The sequence below is a fragment of the Gymnodraco acuticeps genome, unplaced genomic scaffold, assembly GCF_902827175.1.
Source record: "Gymnodraco acuticeps unplaced genomic scaffold, fGymAcu1.1, whole genome shotgun sequence".
Lineage (NCBI taxonomy): Eukaryota > Metazoa > Chordata > Actinopteri > Perciformes > Bathydraconidae > Gymnodraco > Gymnodraco acuticeps.
The window spans coordinates 1,449,756-1,470,142 of record NW_022992032.1 but is presented as its reverse complement, the minus strand read 5'-3'; the positions used below and the strand labels follow the sequence as shown (position 1 = coordinate 1,470,142).

At 43.0% G+C, this 20,387-nt stretch overlaps 1 protein-coding gene across 4 annotated transcripts in view; it reads left to right on the top strand.

Moving 5' to 3' along the window:
• LOC117536678 (POU domain, class 2, transcription factor 1-like) overlaps positions 1-20,387 on the top strand; it is a 77,822-nt gene that overhangs the window by 1,389 nt on the left and 56,046 nt on the right. For 3 of the 4 annotated variants that reach the window (XM_034201640.1, XM_034201639.1, XM_034201638.1), the window contains exon 1: positions 4,739-5,932. The exons of the other annotated variant lie outside the window; for it this stretch is intronic. In XM_034201640.1, the coding sequence (XP_034057531.1) occupies positions 5,833-5,932 (100 nt within the window). In that variant the 5' untranslated portion in view covers positions 4,739-5,832. Of the gene's footprint in view, positions 1-4,738; positions 5,933-20,387 lie in introns of those variants that run through there. 4 annotated transcript variants of the gene reach the window in all.

Here is a 20,387-nt window from a genome sequence, read left to right as displayed (position 1 = left end):
CATGTCATTGGCATTACCTCGAGCCCTGATGCTGCATTTGTGCTAAGCTAAGCTGTTTGGGCCTCTCTGAGCACAAGAACCAGAGGCTGTGTGTGTGTGTGTGTGTGTGTGTGTGTGTGTGTGTGTGTGTGTGTGTGTGTGTGTGTGTGTGTGTGTGTGTGTGTGTGTGTCTGCGTGTGTGCTTTTCGTGCTCCATGCATATTACGGGGTGTTTGCATGTACTGTACGTGAATACGTTACATGAGTGTGTGGGTCCGGTATTTCCGTGCTGTCTTGCTTGTTATGGTGTGTTTGCTTGTGTGTGCTGCTAAACGTGTACATTCATTTGTGTGTGTGTGTGTGTGTGTGTGTGTGTGTGTGTGTGTGTGTGTGTGTGTGTGTGTGTGTGTGTGTGTGTGTGTGTGTGTGTGTGTGTGTGTGTGTGTAATACAGGATTGGCTGTGAGCCTGATAGCAAGAATGACAACAACAACAAAAGCGATATTGAACCCCCCCCTTCACTTCAGTGCTGTCCTGCGTTTACATCTTAAATCCATTACAACCAATCCAGGATGAAATAAGATGCAGAACATGTTTGAAATACAAACACTGAGACATTTCAAAGGAAAAATATCTTCAAAGTCGAAAATACAATTATGCGTGAAATTACAAGAATACACATGAACAAAATCACCATCCTATGAAGATAAGAAGTGAGAGGGAATGTGTATTCACGAGCCAATTTCCACGCTAAGTGTGATTTCCAGCGAGCTCATGAGCTGTAAGCAAAAGCATCGATCTGCCCCAATGATCGTATCAAGGTGGCGTATCGACAGCACCGTGTTTTACTCTTTTCTGCGTTTGTCCTCCGCGGCCCTAAGAGGAATAATGGATACGTAGGAGAGGTATTGGCAGGGCCCGCACCGGCCTATTGACAATCTGTCAGCATTGATTACTTAGTCAGGCCGCCAGAGGTAAAGAGAGACACATAGACACAGAATGAGAGAGACATAGAGAGGGAAGGATGCTGAAAATAGATCAAATGTCAGATGCTAAAAATAATGTGTGTTTATTAGGGGTCAGCGTCTCATGAATGATTCCTTCTGTGTAAGTGTTTGTTTATAATAATAACTCATTCTTCTTCAGTGGGTGTGTGTGAATATTTGAGTGTTTATTTAGCCCTGTGTTACAGAGGGGTAATGATTCTTCTGTCCCTCGCGCTATCTCTCCACGTGTGTGAGTGTGTGTGTGGTTACAGCGGTAGTAGAGGGTTAGGCGCTGATATAATTGTAAGCTGGTATTGATTGGCCCCCTCTTGTTATTGATGAGGGAGAATTTAATTCAACCAAGTCGTTTGTCAACATGACACCGCCATTTAACAATGAACTCCCTCTCACACACACACACACACACACACACACACACACACACACACACACACACACACACACACACACACACACACACACACACACACACACACACACACACACACACACACACACACACACACACACACAGCCGGTTAAAGAGCAATGAGATCTAATTCTGCAATAGACTTCCTGTACTGAAAAAGATGCCTTCACTTACTGTAGGTAAATATGGGTTTTCTTTTTAGCAAAAGTAGTAAATACCTACAGTATACAAGAATCACATTTAATATGTGATACTAATATACTTAGAAATATGTTACTTATTCTGACAGACTTCATCTTTTTGTATATCATTTTGAAGGATATCGTTGGAAACAGAGTTGTATGTCTCTTTATTTATCATAATGTCAGTACCAGTTGACTAATTTCATCCAAAATATCAAATAAATGTCATTTTTAACAATTTTTTTCCAGTGCTAAATAGACAAACAACAGCTTTAGTGTGAAATATAAGAGTTAAATGATTGTTATGGCTCATACTGCTGTCATACTGCTGTCTGTTCATGTTTGTGATTTGATTTATTTGTGTGTGTTATGATCAGAAGTCCACTCTGGCCTATAATCTCACAATGTCAGACAAAGCAGCCGCAGCAGGTTGGATAGTAAAAGGATAGATATAACAGAAGGGTAAAAGAACATATTGCTATTGATGAGGCCCTCCGTGCGCCATATTTTTCACCTCTCCTTCAAATCCACGCACACCTCCCTCCCCTTTTCCCGCGATGGACGCACAAAACGCACTATATTCTACAAGAAATAATTGCTTTTGTCTGGAAGGAGTTTGGATCGGGGCTCCTCTGCGCTCGCCCCTTAGTGGAGAGGGGGGCTCTTGAGGGACAACCGGTCGTTTCTTTATACGTCTTCTCCTCGTCCTGCTCCTTTTATTTTTTCCTCCCCTCTCTCGCTCGTTGCACACGCGGATGTCATCTGTCAATGGGGAGTAGGCCTCTTTTTTATGGGGGGGGGACTCCTTTGTGATGTGACGTGTGTCTATGCATACATGACATCAAAGGATGCAGCGGGTAACGGAAACACTCTGAAACGTTGGATACAGGCTTTAGAAGGACAAGTGCTGTAGTAGTGAAGGGCCAAGCAGTAATCACAGTATTAGTAAAAATACAGGGAAATGACATCACTAGCAGCACTAGTAATGTAATGAGTAGAAGCAGTAGTAATAGAACCATTTATACAAGTGGCTGTAGTATTACTAACAGAGTATTAGTAGTAGTAGTTGGAGTAGAAGCCGAACAATACTAACAGTAGTATTATAGAACCAGTAGTAATAGAAACAATGTATACAAGTGGATGTATTATAACACAGTATTAGTTGGAGTAAAGGTCGAAGAAGCAGTAGAAGTCTTAGTACAAACGCAGGAAATAACACCATTAGTAGCACTAACGGTGTTAATACAAGAACTCAAATTCAAATAGCTTTATTGTCATGACCATATTGACAAACAGTATTGCCAAAGCTTTGAACAATTACAACATCTATACATACATTTGGAATGTATTCATACATTTTGAACAGAATCATAATCACATGTTTCCTTACAAGAAAAAACAAACAACAGTTTAAACATAAAAAAGCAAAGAACAATTAGAAACAACTGAAAAGTGACAGTAGTGTTAGTCGAAGTAGAGGTCGCAGAAGCAGTAGTACTACAATAACCAAAAAGTACTTATGCAAACTCATAAAAGTGGCAATAGTAATGGCAGTAGAGGAGTTTTCGTCGTGGTTTCACCAGCTGTACGATTTCGTTGTACAACAGTACTAAAAGAAGTAATAGTAGGAATGGAGAGGTTTATTGTTCCCTAAAAGTGGTGGTAAGAAACGAGTGGCACTAGTAGTTGCATAGTAATGCAGGATACCAGTGGCTATTGCAGTCTAAATAGCAGTGGTAGTAGCAGTAACATCTGTTTTGAAGCAACATTAGTCATGATAGAAGTGTTTTGTCTAGTACTGTAGTACCATAGGCTGTAGTACAGTAGTATTTTGAAGCATCAGTGTTCGCAGTCAAGTATGAAGACTTTAGTATAAGTCTGTAGATCAGGAAGCTTCTGATAATGTTTTATCCGCATAGCATTTTCTATCTGACGTTTCCTTTCTCCTTACTGCATTAACATTGGGGAGCCCGAGGCCTTTCCATATATGAGGGCCATACTGTAATTGATCGATAACTTATTAACAGCTCAGTCCCACCTCTGAGTGTATACAGAGAGGGAGTGAGAGTGAGACATGTGTGTGGGTTTGGTCGATTTTCTTTTATTGACTACGATATTTAGCGTATAGATTTTCCTATTTAAAAAAATCCATGTTGGCGATAATCTGGGGTGTAAATGCGCGGTGCAGATTGGGGCGGTGCATCATCTCACGGACTGTGGTGAGGAGAGGTGATGGCCGGGAGGCACCTTCCCTCTCTCTCTCTCTCTCTCTCTCTCACACACACACACACACACACACACACACACACACACACACACACACACACACACACACACACACACACACACACACACACACACACACACACACACACACCACAACAACACACCACCGACCCTTACTAGGAAAAACAGTCAATTTAGATTCAGCTCAACTGACATTTTACGCACATTTTACGCGCACACGTACATAGCCTTGAAATAATTACTAATTTAACACCCGTGGCTCTGCAGGCTTTGATAATTCACCTCTGTGAGGGGAAAATAAATACATTAGTTGAGTGCTGCTGGTGAGTGGTGACCTTGCGTTAGCCAGACCCACGTAAATCTATATGAAAGAGGTAGGGGGAGAGAGGGGAGAGAGATCCACCTGCTGAAATATACATACAAGACCCCCCCCCCCCCCTTTGAATTCATGTCCGCGCATTGTGAAGAGCCGATCGATATGTCGGAGGCAGGCGATGATGTGATTATTGGCTTCATTATAATGAAGTAATCAGAGGATCAATTGGCCGGATCTGTGCTTGCCTTGTACGGGATTACCGCGGTCAGGAACAGGGCAAGAAGTGTGTGTGTGTGTGAGTGTATTTCCAAAAAAATTAACGGAATATAATTTTAAAATGTGTCTTCAATATATAGGCCTAGCTCCAACTTCAATGCAGATCATAAAGTGTCAATACATGAAAATGGATGGAGAAAGTGGGGTCGTAGCGTGTTTATGAGTGTTGGGGCGAAGAGGGAGAAAAGGGGGGTAGAGAGGGGAGGGAAAGGAAAGGGGGTAAAAAAAAAGGGGGCTGGGTATCTCCGTCTGTCTCCCGGACGGAGCGCTTTGCCGTGCCAGAGAGCATTCAGTCTGCGCGGTGAAGGACCGAAACCACCGGGGTTCCCAGAATAAACTGAGGGGACGCAGAGACGCGCACACACACACGTTGGATAACACACAGAGGAGAGAGGCTGAAGAGAGAAAGAGACACACACCGGCGGATGGCGGAGCAGAGCCAAAGAAAAGACACTACAGCGTAAAAAAAGAAAAAAAAGAAAGAGAGACATCGCTTCCCCCTCCTCTTTTTTTCGTGCTTCAGTGGAGGAGGAAAGGAGAAGACAGGTGTACTTATTGATATGGATTTATTCATGTATTTATCTATTGATTTTGCTTTAATTAGTGACCCGCGGTAGAGAAAGAGGGAGAAGCAGCGACGGGAGGAGAGGGAGGAGCGAAAGTCAGACAGGAGGTGCCTGCGTAGCCTTACTTTATTATTTGATTATTCCTCATCTTTTTACCAAATAATGCATTTTATTATTGTGTCGCTTTGAGTGCATGTGTCCTTCAGCAGACCAGCAAGCTACTAACCAAATCTTTACGAGAACCAAAAAGGAGAAGCAGTGTTTCACGGACAGTTTTCACCCGTTTGGACAGACTTTTCAGCAGGAGGAGAAATCTTTATTTTTCCGAAACCTAAACCAAAGCAAACCCTGCCGAGAGACAAACACAGAGACGATCTTTACGCACAGTCTGGACACAATACATGGAGTGTAATCGTGTCCGTGGAGAGCAGCTAGACTCACGATGGTAACACAGATCATCCTCTGTCCAGCCACCTGTGTTAGCCTGTATGGATAACCACTGATAGCTTTACACCTTCTCCCAAAGCCGCCGCTGCGCGTCCTGCACATCGCTCTTTGTACACGCGTGTGTGTGTGTGTGTGTGTGTGTGTGTGTTTCTCAGACTCCCGAGAAGTAAGTGGAACAATATCCGTCTGCATCCCAAAGCCAACCAAGAGAAATGGGAAACCGCTGACGGAAGAAAAAGCCAAGTTTTTTTCAAAGCATCCACGTTTCTTTTACAACCCAGCGGTCCGTAAACCTGGAAAGCATACGAATAAAAGGCCAAAGCACGACGGAAGCACGACGGATGAGAAAAGTGAGACTAAAATAAAAAACTAAAAAACAACGACCCCCAGGTCGACAGAGGACCATGTTTGTCCCCCTGCCGGTCCCCTTCGTCTTTCAGAGAACAGCGTCCGACTTCAGCGCCTGGAGACTCAAGTCCTCGCTGGCTCCGCGGTCCAGCCCCGGTAAGACTGCTTTTACCGTGCACCTACTCAAAGAATAAAACCCGGTTATGGTGTTTATTTTCATTTCCTCTCATGTATAAACCCATACATTAAATTATATACAGAACATTTTGTATACTTTCTTATTTCAGTTTAAAATGTAACGGTCCAGAAAACTTGGATGCACATGACTTAAATAAATTACGTGGGTTAAATTGTAATCCTTTCTATGTTTACTTAATATGACACAGTATACATATCAAAACAAGCATCTTTCCAATGTATAAAAGTTATTTTATATGCAAGATATGCAGAAATTCATGTGTGACACAGTTTTTCTAGAGAAATGTCTTTAATAACATTTATATTGCTTTATTAGTATAAAATTCAACTTGTCATATAAATTACAAATGCTTTTCTCGTTGATTTCCATGTTTTGCTTCGCTATATACAGCAATCTACTTTAAATTATCAGAAGAAGAAGAATTGGAAGGCTTAGTATCTCTACCGAAGTGGCTTTTTTTCCCATTACCATCTTTTTACTCTATCTCCGCTAATATAATTAATTTATCACGAACAAGGCAAGAGAATTTAATTAAAATACTTACTCGTGCATAAATCCAAAAGTGTAAAACACTCCCAAAATTGGATGCATGCATATCTGGCTCATTAGCATCCATCACAGTGTCACAGAGGCACCACACTCTCTCCTCCTCATCTTTTCCCTCCTTTCATTCATGGCAAATCCATCCATCTCAAAACTCCATCTGCCTCCTCTCTTCACTCCTCTCCTCTCCTTCACTCTTTCTCGCTCAGGTTAGCCTGGAATATTCATGGTCATCTATATCGATCAGAGGGTATTGATCTCTGTGGCCACTTTGGGAAAACAAGAGTTCAGTCAAGTTGAGAGAGAAACTTAGGATGACGTGAGGAAAAAATCACATAAGGACCTATTCCAAATGACTACAATTCAGAAAACAGTGTCCCTTAATACATCTTTTATGACTTATTTGTATTCATAGTCAAACTAATTATACTTTAATTGGCCTATCACTACAGGGTGAGTTTGTCAATCAATAGTTACTTACAATAACGACCTTATCATGCCTTTATGCTGCGCTTTAATACCCGATGATCGCTCTAATATTGCTTGAGTGACTATCAGTGTGATCAATAACGGAAGTGCTCCTTATGGTATTTTTCTCATCTCACTATAATGTACCTTTAATATCTCTTAAGGGCTTTATCGGTTATGCTTGGTTTGGTGTATTATTCCAAAATCCATATTCCTACAGTAAAAGGGTTATAAAGAAAAAAGGAAATTACACTAAGATAATATTCTGTCAATTCATTTGTGTTGAATGGCAAGCTTTGGTTTTCTTTCCACCTGTGGCAGTTTTAAAACTCAGTATGTGTGACTTGCTGGTCATTGTTTCAACAACATATGTGTTCATGTTTGAGGGTGACAGTGCCACTGGCTCCCCTTGTCCCCCATCCCCACTGCTTTAATCCAGTCAGGCGGACATTTCAAATGACAGATGTGGGGGGTGGTGTATGTGCATGTTGAGCATTGCTGGGGTAATTCAGCCTATCACCTTAAGTAGGTGTCAGGAGGAGAAAAACGGTGGAGGTTTTTAATGAGAGCCGCTCCTGCTCCCGCCTTTGACATACAACCACTTGCTTCTGTTTTGGGAAGGGGAGGGGGGACGGGGTAAATTTCTATGTTGGTCCTTTAAGAAATTAAAGTGATGAGAGGACAAGGTGGAGGCTGGGTCAGAATGAATGATTGGATGAATAACAGAATGAGCGAGTGCATAAATGAATAATGAATGAAAGAGACGGTGAACGTTTCAGTTAGAGAATGAACAGGTGAAGGAATCAGTGAATTGAATTGAAAGAAACAGTGAGTAAGAGGGAGAGTGAAAGAATTATTAAACACAGTGATTGAACAGATGAAACGCTATCGATCCACTGGAATAATCAGTCATTTAATGAACAGTGTGAAATAATGAATAATGACCGAATGTGTGCTGGAATAAATAAATGATTTAGCAAATGAGAAATGAATGTGTGAGTGAGTGAGCTAGCAAGTCTTCCTCTCTCATGTGGAAGTGCCTCTAAGGGATGTTTTTTTATTCAAACATGTTTGTGTGATAAGCAGCCAATACACACAAGAGAAATAAACTTCGTAGGAGAGCAAAGGCCAACACTCATCCTTCATTTCCCCGTCTGAATATCCTTCTCTTTTCTCCGTGTTTCATCTTTGATCTCTAGAGAGAAGGAAACTCTGAATCTTCTGTTTCTCTTTCAATTTCTCTCATTTCTGTAGAGTGTTCACTTGACACGAAAGCCTCTCAGTAAAATGCAAACTCTCCTCTCTTTCTCTCTCCCCTCTTTCCGTTGTTCCCTATGGACAGAGAGCTTGTTGAATTGGATTTGCCTGGTGTGGTTTGCCCGGGCCCCATAAGCCACTTTAGCTAAGTCTGTTACCCACAATTCTCTGTGTCTCTCTGATCCGCGCCTTTGACCAAAGGTGTGCATGTGTGCATCGGTACGATTGCCTGCACCTGTGTCTGGGTGCGTTAGTGTGAGCAAAGACGACGGGTGTCAAAAGTGTAAGACGAGGTGAGTGAGGTTCAGTGGAGGAAAGGGGGAGAGAGAGGTCCTAAACAGCAGACGCTAGCAGACAGTGGTTCTACAGTGGATCTAAAGTGAGGGCTTATGGGTATTTTTGTCAGCTCGACTCTTTAACACTACAGCGTTGAGACTACTGGCCTCAGCTCAGCCCGGCCTTAGACACATTGCCTCAGTAAAACGCTTTTAAAACAGCCACCAGATGGAAACTGTTATCGCAGAGGGAAAGTTTTATTTCTTCATTTACTTGCACAGTATTATTTCTTTGTACTAATCTCAGAATGTTTTCTTCAGTACCACTGAACAGTCACTTTATTTCCTGCTAAAACCAATTCAATCTTCACTAGTCTGATTTTTAGTATTTAAAGGTAATTAAGATTAAGCTGCACCTCTCCAACTACCAGTCCACACTCTGTATTTTTGGTCCGAACTGGACTTGAACCGACGACCCTTCAGTTCCAAAGCCAAATGCCTATAGACTACTGCTACCCCCAAACGTTATGTGACTCTCTATAGTGTTTCCCATACATTGATTCATTTGTGGCAAATAGAATCAAATTATGTTGGAAACACTGTGCTAAATTATGTTTTGGGAGGTCCCTATAATACAGAAAATATCATTAATGTGTATGCAAATGAAAGATTTTAAGGATATTGAATCTCTGCAATTAATGGATTACAAAGATATACTAATTGATCAAATATCAACACATTCACCTTTTTATTAAACCAGCAGACAGTGCTCCTATATGGCTACAAACATTATTAGTTATTAAGTATACAGAAAAAAGCATCAGGTTTACAAATATCATACCTAGCAAATCCAAAGTCATTGAGCACATTTGCTTGAAATTAATTCAACTAAGAAGGCTCTGCATAATCCTTCTTGAGGTTTTAATTTCTCACTATTGAAGAGTAAGTATAAGCAGTATACTGAATTTGGGTAAACAGCATTAGAGAGATAAGAGATGTGGTAAAGCAGCTGGAAGAAAAACGATCACATCCTTTGTCAAAAGCACAGCTACTCAATGAGTTCTCTCTCGTTTGCTGCTCATTAATACTCTGATGCTCCTCAGTTCATTCTGAGTGTCAGATCTTTGCCACAAAGAATCTAAAAGCTTGTCTTTTGGGCCGCTCAGAGATCTGACCAGACCTGTACAGGGACCTGTAGCTGCCGCTGCTCACTCCCTCTCTGCACCACAACAAAGGAAATCTAAATGCTCTTTTATTTTATGTACACTGCTGTAAAATCCTCCAGGGCCACTGTGGCCCATATAAAACTGAGAGCTGTCAAATTCACAGAGAAGGCATGTGTCCGGATTGAGAGGGATGGTTTATTTATGTTGGCTACTCTGAGAGGCCCTCTCGGTCTTGAAGTTATTCAGCACAGGGTCGATTTATTTTATTTTATGTTCTACTTGCTGTTTCTCTAGTAAGTTTACATTTTAGTAACTTAGTGATATAAATATCATGATACACCGTAATCAAAAAGATTTAAGAATATCATCTATGTGGTTATAAAAACAAAACAAAGTCTGTGATTGTAAATGACCGCACCTTGTAGAACATACTGAAACAATAAGGCAATACGGCAGTTGTGCTATTTTATTCTATTGTCTAATAACCATGCAGAGGAACTTTTCAGAGCACAAACCGCCTGCCCACACACACTCACACACGCAGACACAACAAGCTCCGTGCTGCTCGATAACTACCTCTTCCTCCACCCAGGTTCTTCACCTTGCCGTGCCCAGTAGGGGGTTGTGTTGTCTGGGCCACGCCAAACTGTGCCTGAGCCAAGCCAATGTCCGGATTAATTGGCTGTGTATGTGTGTGTACTTGAGTGTGTATCTGCAATTTATATGTGTATGTGCAAGCATGGCTGACACTTTGTTCAGGCTTTATTCTTGATACGTCTGTGCATGTGTAGATATATACAGTATCAGCAGGTGTCGGAAAGAGGTGTGTATAACAGGAAGTAGGACTAAGTCTTTGCACAGTTCTTATGTCTGCAGCTGTCTGCACATGTTTAGGGTTTAGAGGCAGAAAATCCATGCATTTATGCTTATTTGTCAAAGTGTGTGTGTACAAAGCAGGTAGAGGATTCAATAATTGCACGTTGAGGTCAGTTATGGATCTGTCCGCCTTGTGTGGTTTATCTGGAAACCACAAGCTCACAGCCGCCCATTGTGTGAGTGATTTTAACCTTCCACCGCCATTGATTGGCCAGCATTGACTACTCTTCCCATCACCCCATTTGTGTACATGTGTGTTTTGACTGTTTATGTGTGCACGTGAATTTGTGGTTAACTTGTGTGTGTGTGTGTGTGTGTGTGTGTGTGTGTGTGTGTGTGTGTGTGTGTGTGTGTGTGTGTGTGTGTGTGTGTGTGTGTGTGTGTGTGGATGGGTGCCTGTGGTAACATGAATGATTGCCGTGAATGTGTAGGAATGCGAAGAGGTGTGTGCACGTGAGGACACCTGCTTTTCTGTGCGTGTGTGAGCGTGTATGGATCAGATTTTAAAAGGGGCAGCGTAGTTGGTGAGTCCCGGTGCTAACGTGATTGCGAATGACAAAGCTTCCAGGCGGGTTTGTTAGCTCCATAATGGGGAATCAATAGACACAACACAGATGTCAATACAACATGCTTTATTGCGTTAAGCCGCCTCACCCCCACCCAGGGCTCTGCACACACACACACACACACACACACACACACACACACACACACACACACACACACACACACACACAACACACACACACACACACACACACACACACACACACACACACACACACACACACACACACACACACTCACACACACACACTCACGCACACACACACACACACACACACACACACACACACACACACACACACACACACACACACACACACACAAACTATCTGAGGATGTGTCTGCTCTGTAGTTGCTGTCTGAAACACATGCAGATATTAAAGCACTTACACATTCATACACATATGCAAAACACATGCACACTGACTGGTATCACTGTCAAAGCTGTCATTAAATATCGCTGCCTTCACACACGTATGCACACCTTTTGGACGCTTACACTATATATTCATGTTCTTCATCTTCACACATTTTTATACAGTATTTATGGTAAAGTCACTAGAAAAGGTTCATTGTCAGCCTGAATACATTTGTTCTACTTCATGTGAAAAAAGAAAACTTTTTTAAATGTGTTCTCCATCTTGACAATATGCGTTCACTTCACTCACAAACACCGTGATCACTCCCGTTTCATCTTTTTTTCTTCCAATAGATGTTTTACATTAAAGAGGCTCTATTATGCTTTTTACGGTTTTCCCTTCCCTGTAGTGTGTTATATAGGTTTTTGTGCATGTAAATGGTCTGCAAAGGCTAAAATCCCAAAGTTCCCTCCAGAGGGAGTTTCTCAGTACATTTATCCAAACATTTACACTTGTTTATTCCAAGCAAACCACGGGCATTGTTTCTGATTGCTAGAATATATATATTAACTGCTACCACACACACACCTCATGATTAAATGTATACATTTAAATAGCTTCAGTTACTATCAATATAAAAGGGGCAATATAGTCTTGTACTTTATATACCGTCCAACACATAAATGTTCCTTATTACCTTCACACGTGCGGAAACCTGTAAATTCCGCAGGTAGCACACATACAAAGATGCAGTCTCTTTGTCTTTTTTTTACACATAGATGATAAAAGTCATTTCACACCATGGACACTACCTGCTGTGCGGATATCAAATAAAAATCCCCCCTCAACCGAATATGGTCATCTGAACTCTGCTTCCCCTCTGCTGCCATTCGTATGTCGGTCCATCGGAGCAGCTTAAACTGTCGTTGTTACCCTGGAAACATTCATAGGCCATTAGACACACATAGGAGGAGAGGAATCTAGGTAAACAATGCGCCCCTCCACACAGACACACACATCCACCCTCCATTGGACGTCATCTTTGTCTTGCGCCCTTGATGGTCACAAAGACCATTAAGGGCTAAATTGGCTCTACTCAGGCTATATTTGACTTCCCTGTGTGTCTGGGGTCGTAATCGCCAATCATATGTAAGCGTGTGCATGATTGATTGATGTGGCCATTTGTGAGTACATTTATGGTATTTCTGCGTGTACTTACTGAGTACTTATTTCTGACATGTGTGTGAGAAAATTGGTGTTTTCCAGTTGGCTCATCTTGGTACTCATGTGTATGTGTGTAAACAGGCCAGTGTCCATTTTACCCCTGTGCTAAATAATGAATCCTGGACACAGCATGGGACTTTGTTGTGGTTTGACACCAACGCGCACCCCTAATCGAATGCACTCAGTGTGTGCTCCCCCTTTTGTCCAACAAGGTGTACGTCGATATAGGCTTTCTCCTTGGCGCACATAAATGCCATAAAGAACCCCGTGCCTATTCATTCGTCTCATAGCTCACATTCCTTCTCTTCACGCTCCCCTCCATACCTCCTTTCACTCCCTCCATCACTATAATTCCCTGCCTTGGCCCGCCGTGTCACCCGATGTGTTCGGCCGTAAGAAGGGAAGGTAGAGAACATGAGGGTGAGGTAGAGAGAAAGGCCTGAAGGCTTTTCAACTGATTAGCTGATCTGAGGTCAGGGCTGCTGCTCAACTTCTAATTAGGCAGAATAATTAGGTTTCACACTGTACACGAATCAGCAGTGTGTGCATTAATGTTGCTTTTTTTGTGTAGGCTTTCACTGCCGCATTAGCACCATATCTTCCTGAAAACTGTAGTGTACTGTATAGTGACTGAATTGCACTCCATTTAAGCTACCTTGTAGCTAATTCAGTGGACTGCCCAACCACCTGCTTCTACTGTAGGTAATTAAGTCATACCCTCAGAACTAAGAAGCAATACTCATTTGAGCCATAACAGTAAAACATAATCGTCTTAAGATGCATTCACATGATGCCCAGTAAAGCGGCTCTACGCTGACATTGCCGTTGTGTTGCTATGGAGAGAGCGGAGAAGCCCAACTAGACGAATGCAAAACTGTTTCCGTTGCTTAAAGTTTGAATTTGCCACCGAGTAGTGCCATGCCCGGCGCCGTGGGAGGGCCAGGGAGGGCCAGGCCCTCCCATTTGACATTCCTGCCCTCCCCAATAAACACGATTTTTATTATTTATAAAAATTTAAAAATATATATATTTTATTTTTTTTCTTATAAATAAACTGAACTTTTATGCTACGATGTATGTGATGTCAGAACTAAAAAAAAAAATCGCAGGCTACGTCAAATAAATGCATGTGTCTGTTGTGATTTGTGATTCGTCCCCATTTAGACCAATCACAGCGTCACACTCTGCCGCCTATTCTGGATTTGTTTATTGTGCATTCTGTAGACTCCCATTTCTGTTTGCATTACAAAATGGACATCAGAAATTGGCTTAAAAAGTCTAAGGATTTATTAAAATGAAATAGCGATGAAAGAACTGCAGCCGATGCAGCTGCTGGCGACCCTGCACCTGCCGTTGCAGCAGCACGCCTTAATGTCACAAGCTTGACCTCGGCAAACCCCGGGGCTGAGTTAGCGATGATCTTGTGGTTAATAAACCCAAGCAGGTGAAGCTGGATCGTTATCCAGGAAGATTGTTTTCAGGAAAGAAGAGCACTTTTGCCGCTGCATGGTACACAACAAACCATGGCTTGAATATTCGTTAAAAGCAGACGCAGCCTTTTGTTTCCCCTGTAGACAGTTTGAAGTGAATACGTCTTCATCTGATGCGGCTTTTACTGTCAAAGGTTTTTGCGACTGGAAACACGCATTACAGACTGATAAAGGACTGCTAAGGCATGCCGCATCAAAAGAACACTTTTCATGTGAGAGTTTGCGGAGAGAGAGACAGATACGCGAGGAAACAAATAAGGAAATTATAACTTTGATGCAGATCAGCTGCACGGAGCCGTTATTACGTGTCAGCTGTCGTTGATATTATAGCTTTTTTAGCTGTCAACCAACTCCCTCTCAGAGGTGACCACGATGCACTCCACAGCATGTCCGAGTGCAGTGCATAGGAACATAAACCATGCCCAAGGCGGGCTAAACAGTTCATCGTCTCCGTCTTTACTATTTCTCTCCGAGTGCAGCAATGAGGAAGCTGCCATCCGTAACCAGTGTGCCTTGCTCGTGATTTACCAGTATTTGTGCTGCCACGCACACAATGTTTCAAAGTGGTTGCTATGTTGCCCTTTATTTGTGTATGTTTGCGATAAGTGTGCGTCTTTACGCAATGCTGTTGGCCTTGCTGTTTGATATTGTGCCGCAGGCCCGCAGCACGTGACGGTTTTGTGTGCCCTCCCATGAAAATCATATGCCCTCCCTTTAGATTTGTTCTGGCGCCGGGTCTGAGTAGTGCGCTCAAAGTTCAAATGATTTCAACTTTGACCTCGTTCAACGCTGACCTTTCGGCGCAACCAATCAGAGGACAAATGTTTGTAGCTCCGCAAGCCAGAAAGTGAGGTAACAACAAAACTTAACTCGCTTTTTCACCGTGAAGCTCTGCACCCAACCTCGCGGTGAGCAAATCGTGTATCATTTGAAGGCAGCATTATTCTCTTAATCCCAGGGCCAGATCACAGCCAGTATGTAATCTGTATGTATTTTTGGGCAAGACCCTCCAGCATCCATATAAATGTTGGCGCTTTTTTTTAACATTCTGCTGCTTGGAAGACAGATCAACTGACTGGCTAATGGGAAATGATATCCCTTGGGTACTTTTCAGAGTTGAATTGAAGCACAAGTTCTTCTTTACAGATCTAGATCCAAACACGATTTGGAACTTCATCATTTCGTCATTTGCGGTACATTTTCCTGTAGTTAAACATTTCGTAGCAATCCACTTATAATCAAATGTCGTTGCTTTTTATGTCGCCTAACAAATGCATATCTATTTTTGTATGTTTGTAAACAACAAAGTATTGCTTTGATCTGTTTGTGTATCGAAGACCATACTGTAGTTCTGTGCATGTATGTGTGTGATCTCCAGCATGTGTGTGTGCTTATCAGTTAGCTAATGTCCATCAGCGCGACTGTGTGTAATACAGAAGTGCCCGTCTATTGTGGCAACCTGAAGGCAGTGATCTTGTTCCCCTTGCTTGCATGAAGAGAGAGAACAGGGCTTAGGAAAGGCTCCTATCCTCCTTCACAGGTCTCTGACATAATGAAGCCAGTGTGTGATCTCGCTCAAAACCCTTTCTGTGCAAGTGTGAGTAAGCTCGTCTTGATGCACGCTTCCGCCGTCTCAAAGCTGCGGGGCTTCTTTACAGAGATTAAAATGACGAGGCCGTGGATAAGCAGCACGGTGTGTGTGTGTTTGTGAGTGTGTGTCTCCCTGCGTTTGAGTACTCTCCGTGTGTTTGCATGTTTATGTGCGGTACTGTAATGTAATCTCGTCGTTTGCAGCGCCGCAGGGACGTTTTATGCTCGCCAACATGGTTTGTATCGAATAAACCACACACAGAGAGCTAACGCGTGTCCTTTGTGCGGCCCTTTTGCATGCTTGCAATTGTGGGTACAGGCGTGTTTCTAAGCAATACGAATCCCCACAACCAACAATGCGTTTCTTCCTGCCGCTGATACATTTAGCTAATAAAGTGGGATCACAAAAGTGGGGTTAGTTAGATTGGTTTCCACCTCTTTTGTCTGCGTGCTTCCCTTTGGCTGGTGGTCAGCGCTGTTTTGGGGGGCAAAGAGAGGAGATTTAGACCCCCCAATTTAATTTAGAGGACAGGGGTTATGGTAATGAACCTGAAGGAGAGAAAGGGGGTGTGTGAGGAGAGGGGAGGATGGATAGGGAGGAGGGGTCCCCATATACCTCAGGAACAGCACGTCCTTCCTCTCCTTCCTACCCCCGACCCCTCCTTCTCCTCAGCCTGTCTTATTGAGGAGCCAGCGGTGACTGTGAAGGGTTTTTAGTGAAAAGTGTAATATCATGCAGGATTGGGGGGGGGGGGTTGTATGTATGCACGGAGACAGAAGTAAAGTGACAACAATAGAGGATGGAGAGAGAAAGGAGGGGTTGGGTCCGGCCCTTTTTAATAAATCTGAGTGCTCTGGTTAGTGCTTCAATCTGCTGTACTCAACTAACCCCCCTACCCACATTACACATACACACACTTTCAAATACATACATGCACTTACTCTCTGTGTCTCATTTGCACCCACATATGCTGTCGCCAGACAACAAGCTCAAGGGCTTTTAGAAGGTGTTTTTGGCACACCATACAGCTGCTTCTAATTGTACCGTCCACCAGATGTGGCCACAAAGGTGTTTTTATGCTCATTTGGATTTATTTTCCCTTTTCTTTTCTTCTTCTTTTGAACTTTTGCTCTGATGATAGTCTTTTTAAACTTCCTCTCCTGTCAAAACACAGCAGAAAGGTAAAAAGTGGTACGGTCCATAAGCATTAACACACTAAGAGCAAGGCTACACAGTAAGCTATCCGCTATACAAGTACTCAGATGGGGCGAATGCACTGCATCTAATGTACCCAAAGAATCCAGTTTGAGTGCCTGGTGAGTTAAAGCAAAGAATAATCCCCGCAAACACACTTAAAAAAACAGCTGGTGGCTATATGTACCTGGCGTTTCTGGGTCCATTTTGTAGTTTGAAAATGTAATTTTCTTATTCGTCCCAGATAATGGGCCCAATGCGAGTGACACGGTGTCAAGCTGAGACATCTCCAGCAGCTACAATGGAGACTAAAAGCAGAAAAATGTCACCTGTCCGAAACATCAAGAGTAAAAACGTCAGGTGTGGGTCTGAAAGCTTCTTGTGGACACACCATTTTGTACCGATGTGTAGTAGTCACTCAAAGTGAAACCACTGCAGAGACCTCGATAAGACGGTTTTTTGCATCTCTAAGGGGAAAATTGTCCCTGTAAATTTTCACGTTTTCTTTGTTCATGTAACACATAGATCGACAACTTGGTTAAAGGGGCCCTTTTATGCTCATTTTCAGGTTTCATATATGTATTTTCCCTCTCTACCGTGCCATGTTTACATTCTTTAATGTTCAAGTTATTTTTCTAATTTCTTTGGTTAGCTGGCCAACTCTGTTGTGATTGATCCATTGCTTCGATGTCCTGCCCCTGATGTGTTGGAGCGCTAGCGGCGGGAGAGAAACTCCCTCTGAAGGGAACTTTTGGATTTTAGCGTTTGCAGACCATTTACATGCACAAAAACCTATACAACACTACAGTAAAGGGACATCTCCAAAAACATAATAGGGCTTCTTTAAGTTCCTTCTCTGGGTGCTGTCAAAGGCACTCTGGGAAATGTAGGAAGAAATCACACATCTTGCTGAGGGAATGTAGGCGCCACTTTAGTATGTAATAAACCCAACATGTCAGCTCATGGATATTTAACAGTGTTAGAGTATGGGAGAGTGGAATATTACTTTAAATCAAGTGAAGTACCGCACATTTACAACTGCTTTTGCATGTGAGATATTTGTTTAACCATTATTGATGGCATGCATTCTACTCTTGAATAAAAACGCCGGTTTGGTTAGAAAGGTTACCTAGCAACCAAAAGGTTATTGGTTTAAGGTTGACTGCTAACATTCTACTGATACTTAAAGTTGCTTCTAACCTGCACTAGACACTGGATGTCTGCATGAAAATGATTGCTTAGGAACATACAAAGACACAGAAAGAAGAATACGTAGCAAAATAAAATCTAAATATGACTGTTATGACAACTGTTTAAAATAAAATGTTAAGACTATTATAACAAATTAACAATATTTACAACAACATTTTTTTTAAAAGATTGCAAAATACCCCAAATATAAAAACAAGAATTTTCAATTGTAGCTTTTTTTATACAACACTTTTAGGAAGGCTTCATGGATTTGTCATCACATGCTGTTTCTCTGCAGCCGCTCTACATGATTTAAAGTAGCTCAGTGGGCCTGTGAAGTTGCAATGTAACCCCCCCCCAGAGGCCGGACGTACTCACGGGCAGTTTTGAACACATAATCGTCTTCACACTCTGCGGCTCCAATCTCTCCCACATACAGTACACACACATTTACTACATCAGATAAAGAAGCAAAAAACTCTCCTTTTTTTCTCTCCTCCCAGCTCCCTGCTTATCACTGCCCCCCTCCGCTCTTATTTGTTATCCTCTTTTATTATCCTTTGCTTTTTCCTTTTCTTGCCTTAGCATAGGAGTGCTCAGTCCAGAAATGAAATTAATCCTCATCCCTCCCCCTCTTCTTCCTCCTCCCTGTTCTCCTTCTCCTCCTCCTCCTCCTCCTGCTTCTCAATCTCATTCTCTCTTTGCTCTGTGGGGAGGATTGGACTCGTCACTTTAACCTCTTCATATTGGATATTAATCTGTTAGCCTGACTGCCCCTCTCTCTAACACTCCCTACCTCAATCTACATAGTTCACACACACACACACACACACACACACACACACACACACACACACACACACATACACAGGGAAGTGCATGTACACAACACAAAAGCACCGTCACACTTATTTACACTTTGGTGAACATAAGCATGCAAGGACACCATGCTCACACACTTTTCATTCCACACAGGTTTCCAAACAAATCTTTCAACAAATCCCAATCCTCTCACACACACACATACACACACACACACACACACACACACACACACACACACACACACACACACACATGTTGACATCTCTGACAAACCGTCCTCCGGCGGGTTTCTCCCAGTGCTTCAATCAAAGCCATTGATATGAATCTGGGCTGTTTTCTCCGCACTGCCGCCAGCAGCAGTACACCAGCTGTACTTTTTAGCAGCTACACATCTTTCATCAGGGCCTTGTGCCTAGAAAATAGCTCTTTACAGCCGCACCCACCCCTCCTTTATTCCTGCCACTTCTACATAGAGACGGGGGGATATTGCTGGATTTTTAGGTTTGGCCTTGGCTGAACCACCCTCCCTTATTAGAGGGGATAAGGAATGAATGAGAGAGGCTTCATAGTTCATACTTCATATGAAAAAAGGGAGGCAGGTAGATGTGGGGAGGAGAGGAAGGAAGAAAATGGGGGATGAGGGAGAGTGAAATGTGGGGAGTGAGCGAGGTTCTCCTTAATGGTTTCCCCCAGGGGCTTTAGCGGCCATGTGAGCTGCTGCAGCCACATATAGTCATAGCAGCGAAATGGGACAGGTGAAGATCCTCTCCCTCCTCCTCCTCCTCCTCCTCCTCCTCCTCCTCCTCCTCTCTAAAGAGTGGTATGAATATGGTAAATCCGCTGTCCGCTTGGCGGCATGATTCTCTCCCAGAAAATGGCCCTGTGTCTGCATCCCTCGGGGGTATAAGCTAAGGAGATTTTGCATTTAGGCCCAGCACTCACTCCCTTTCTGCTCTCTGGGGGTTTGAAAGGGCCCCGGCCTGCTCCAATCCTCCTATCTATCTCAGCACCGCAGCAGCAGCAGCAGCAGCAGCAGCAGCAGCAGCAGCAGCAGCAGCAGCAGCAGCAGTGATAGCACACAATACAGCAGCTTAGCTTAAACATTGCTGCTGGAGCTACACAGCTATCGCTATCTGGATGCATGGCTTTTACACACACACACACGTGCATGCAAAGCCTCTATCCATGTCAGTGTCTCGCTGACTGAGTGAGGTACATTTAGCTAGTGTTCGCCTGAGGCGGTGAGGGATCACCGATGACCATCGTCATGTTCTGTTTCACACACACACACACACACACACACACACACACACACACACACACACACACACACACACACACACACCACAGGGTGGTTTTCTCCTACCAGCTCTGCAGCTCCAGTGT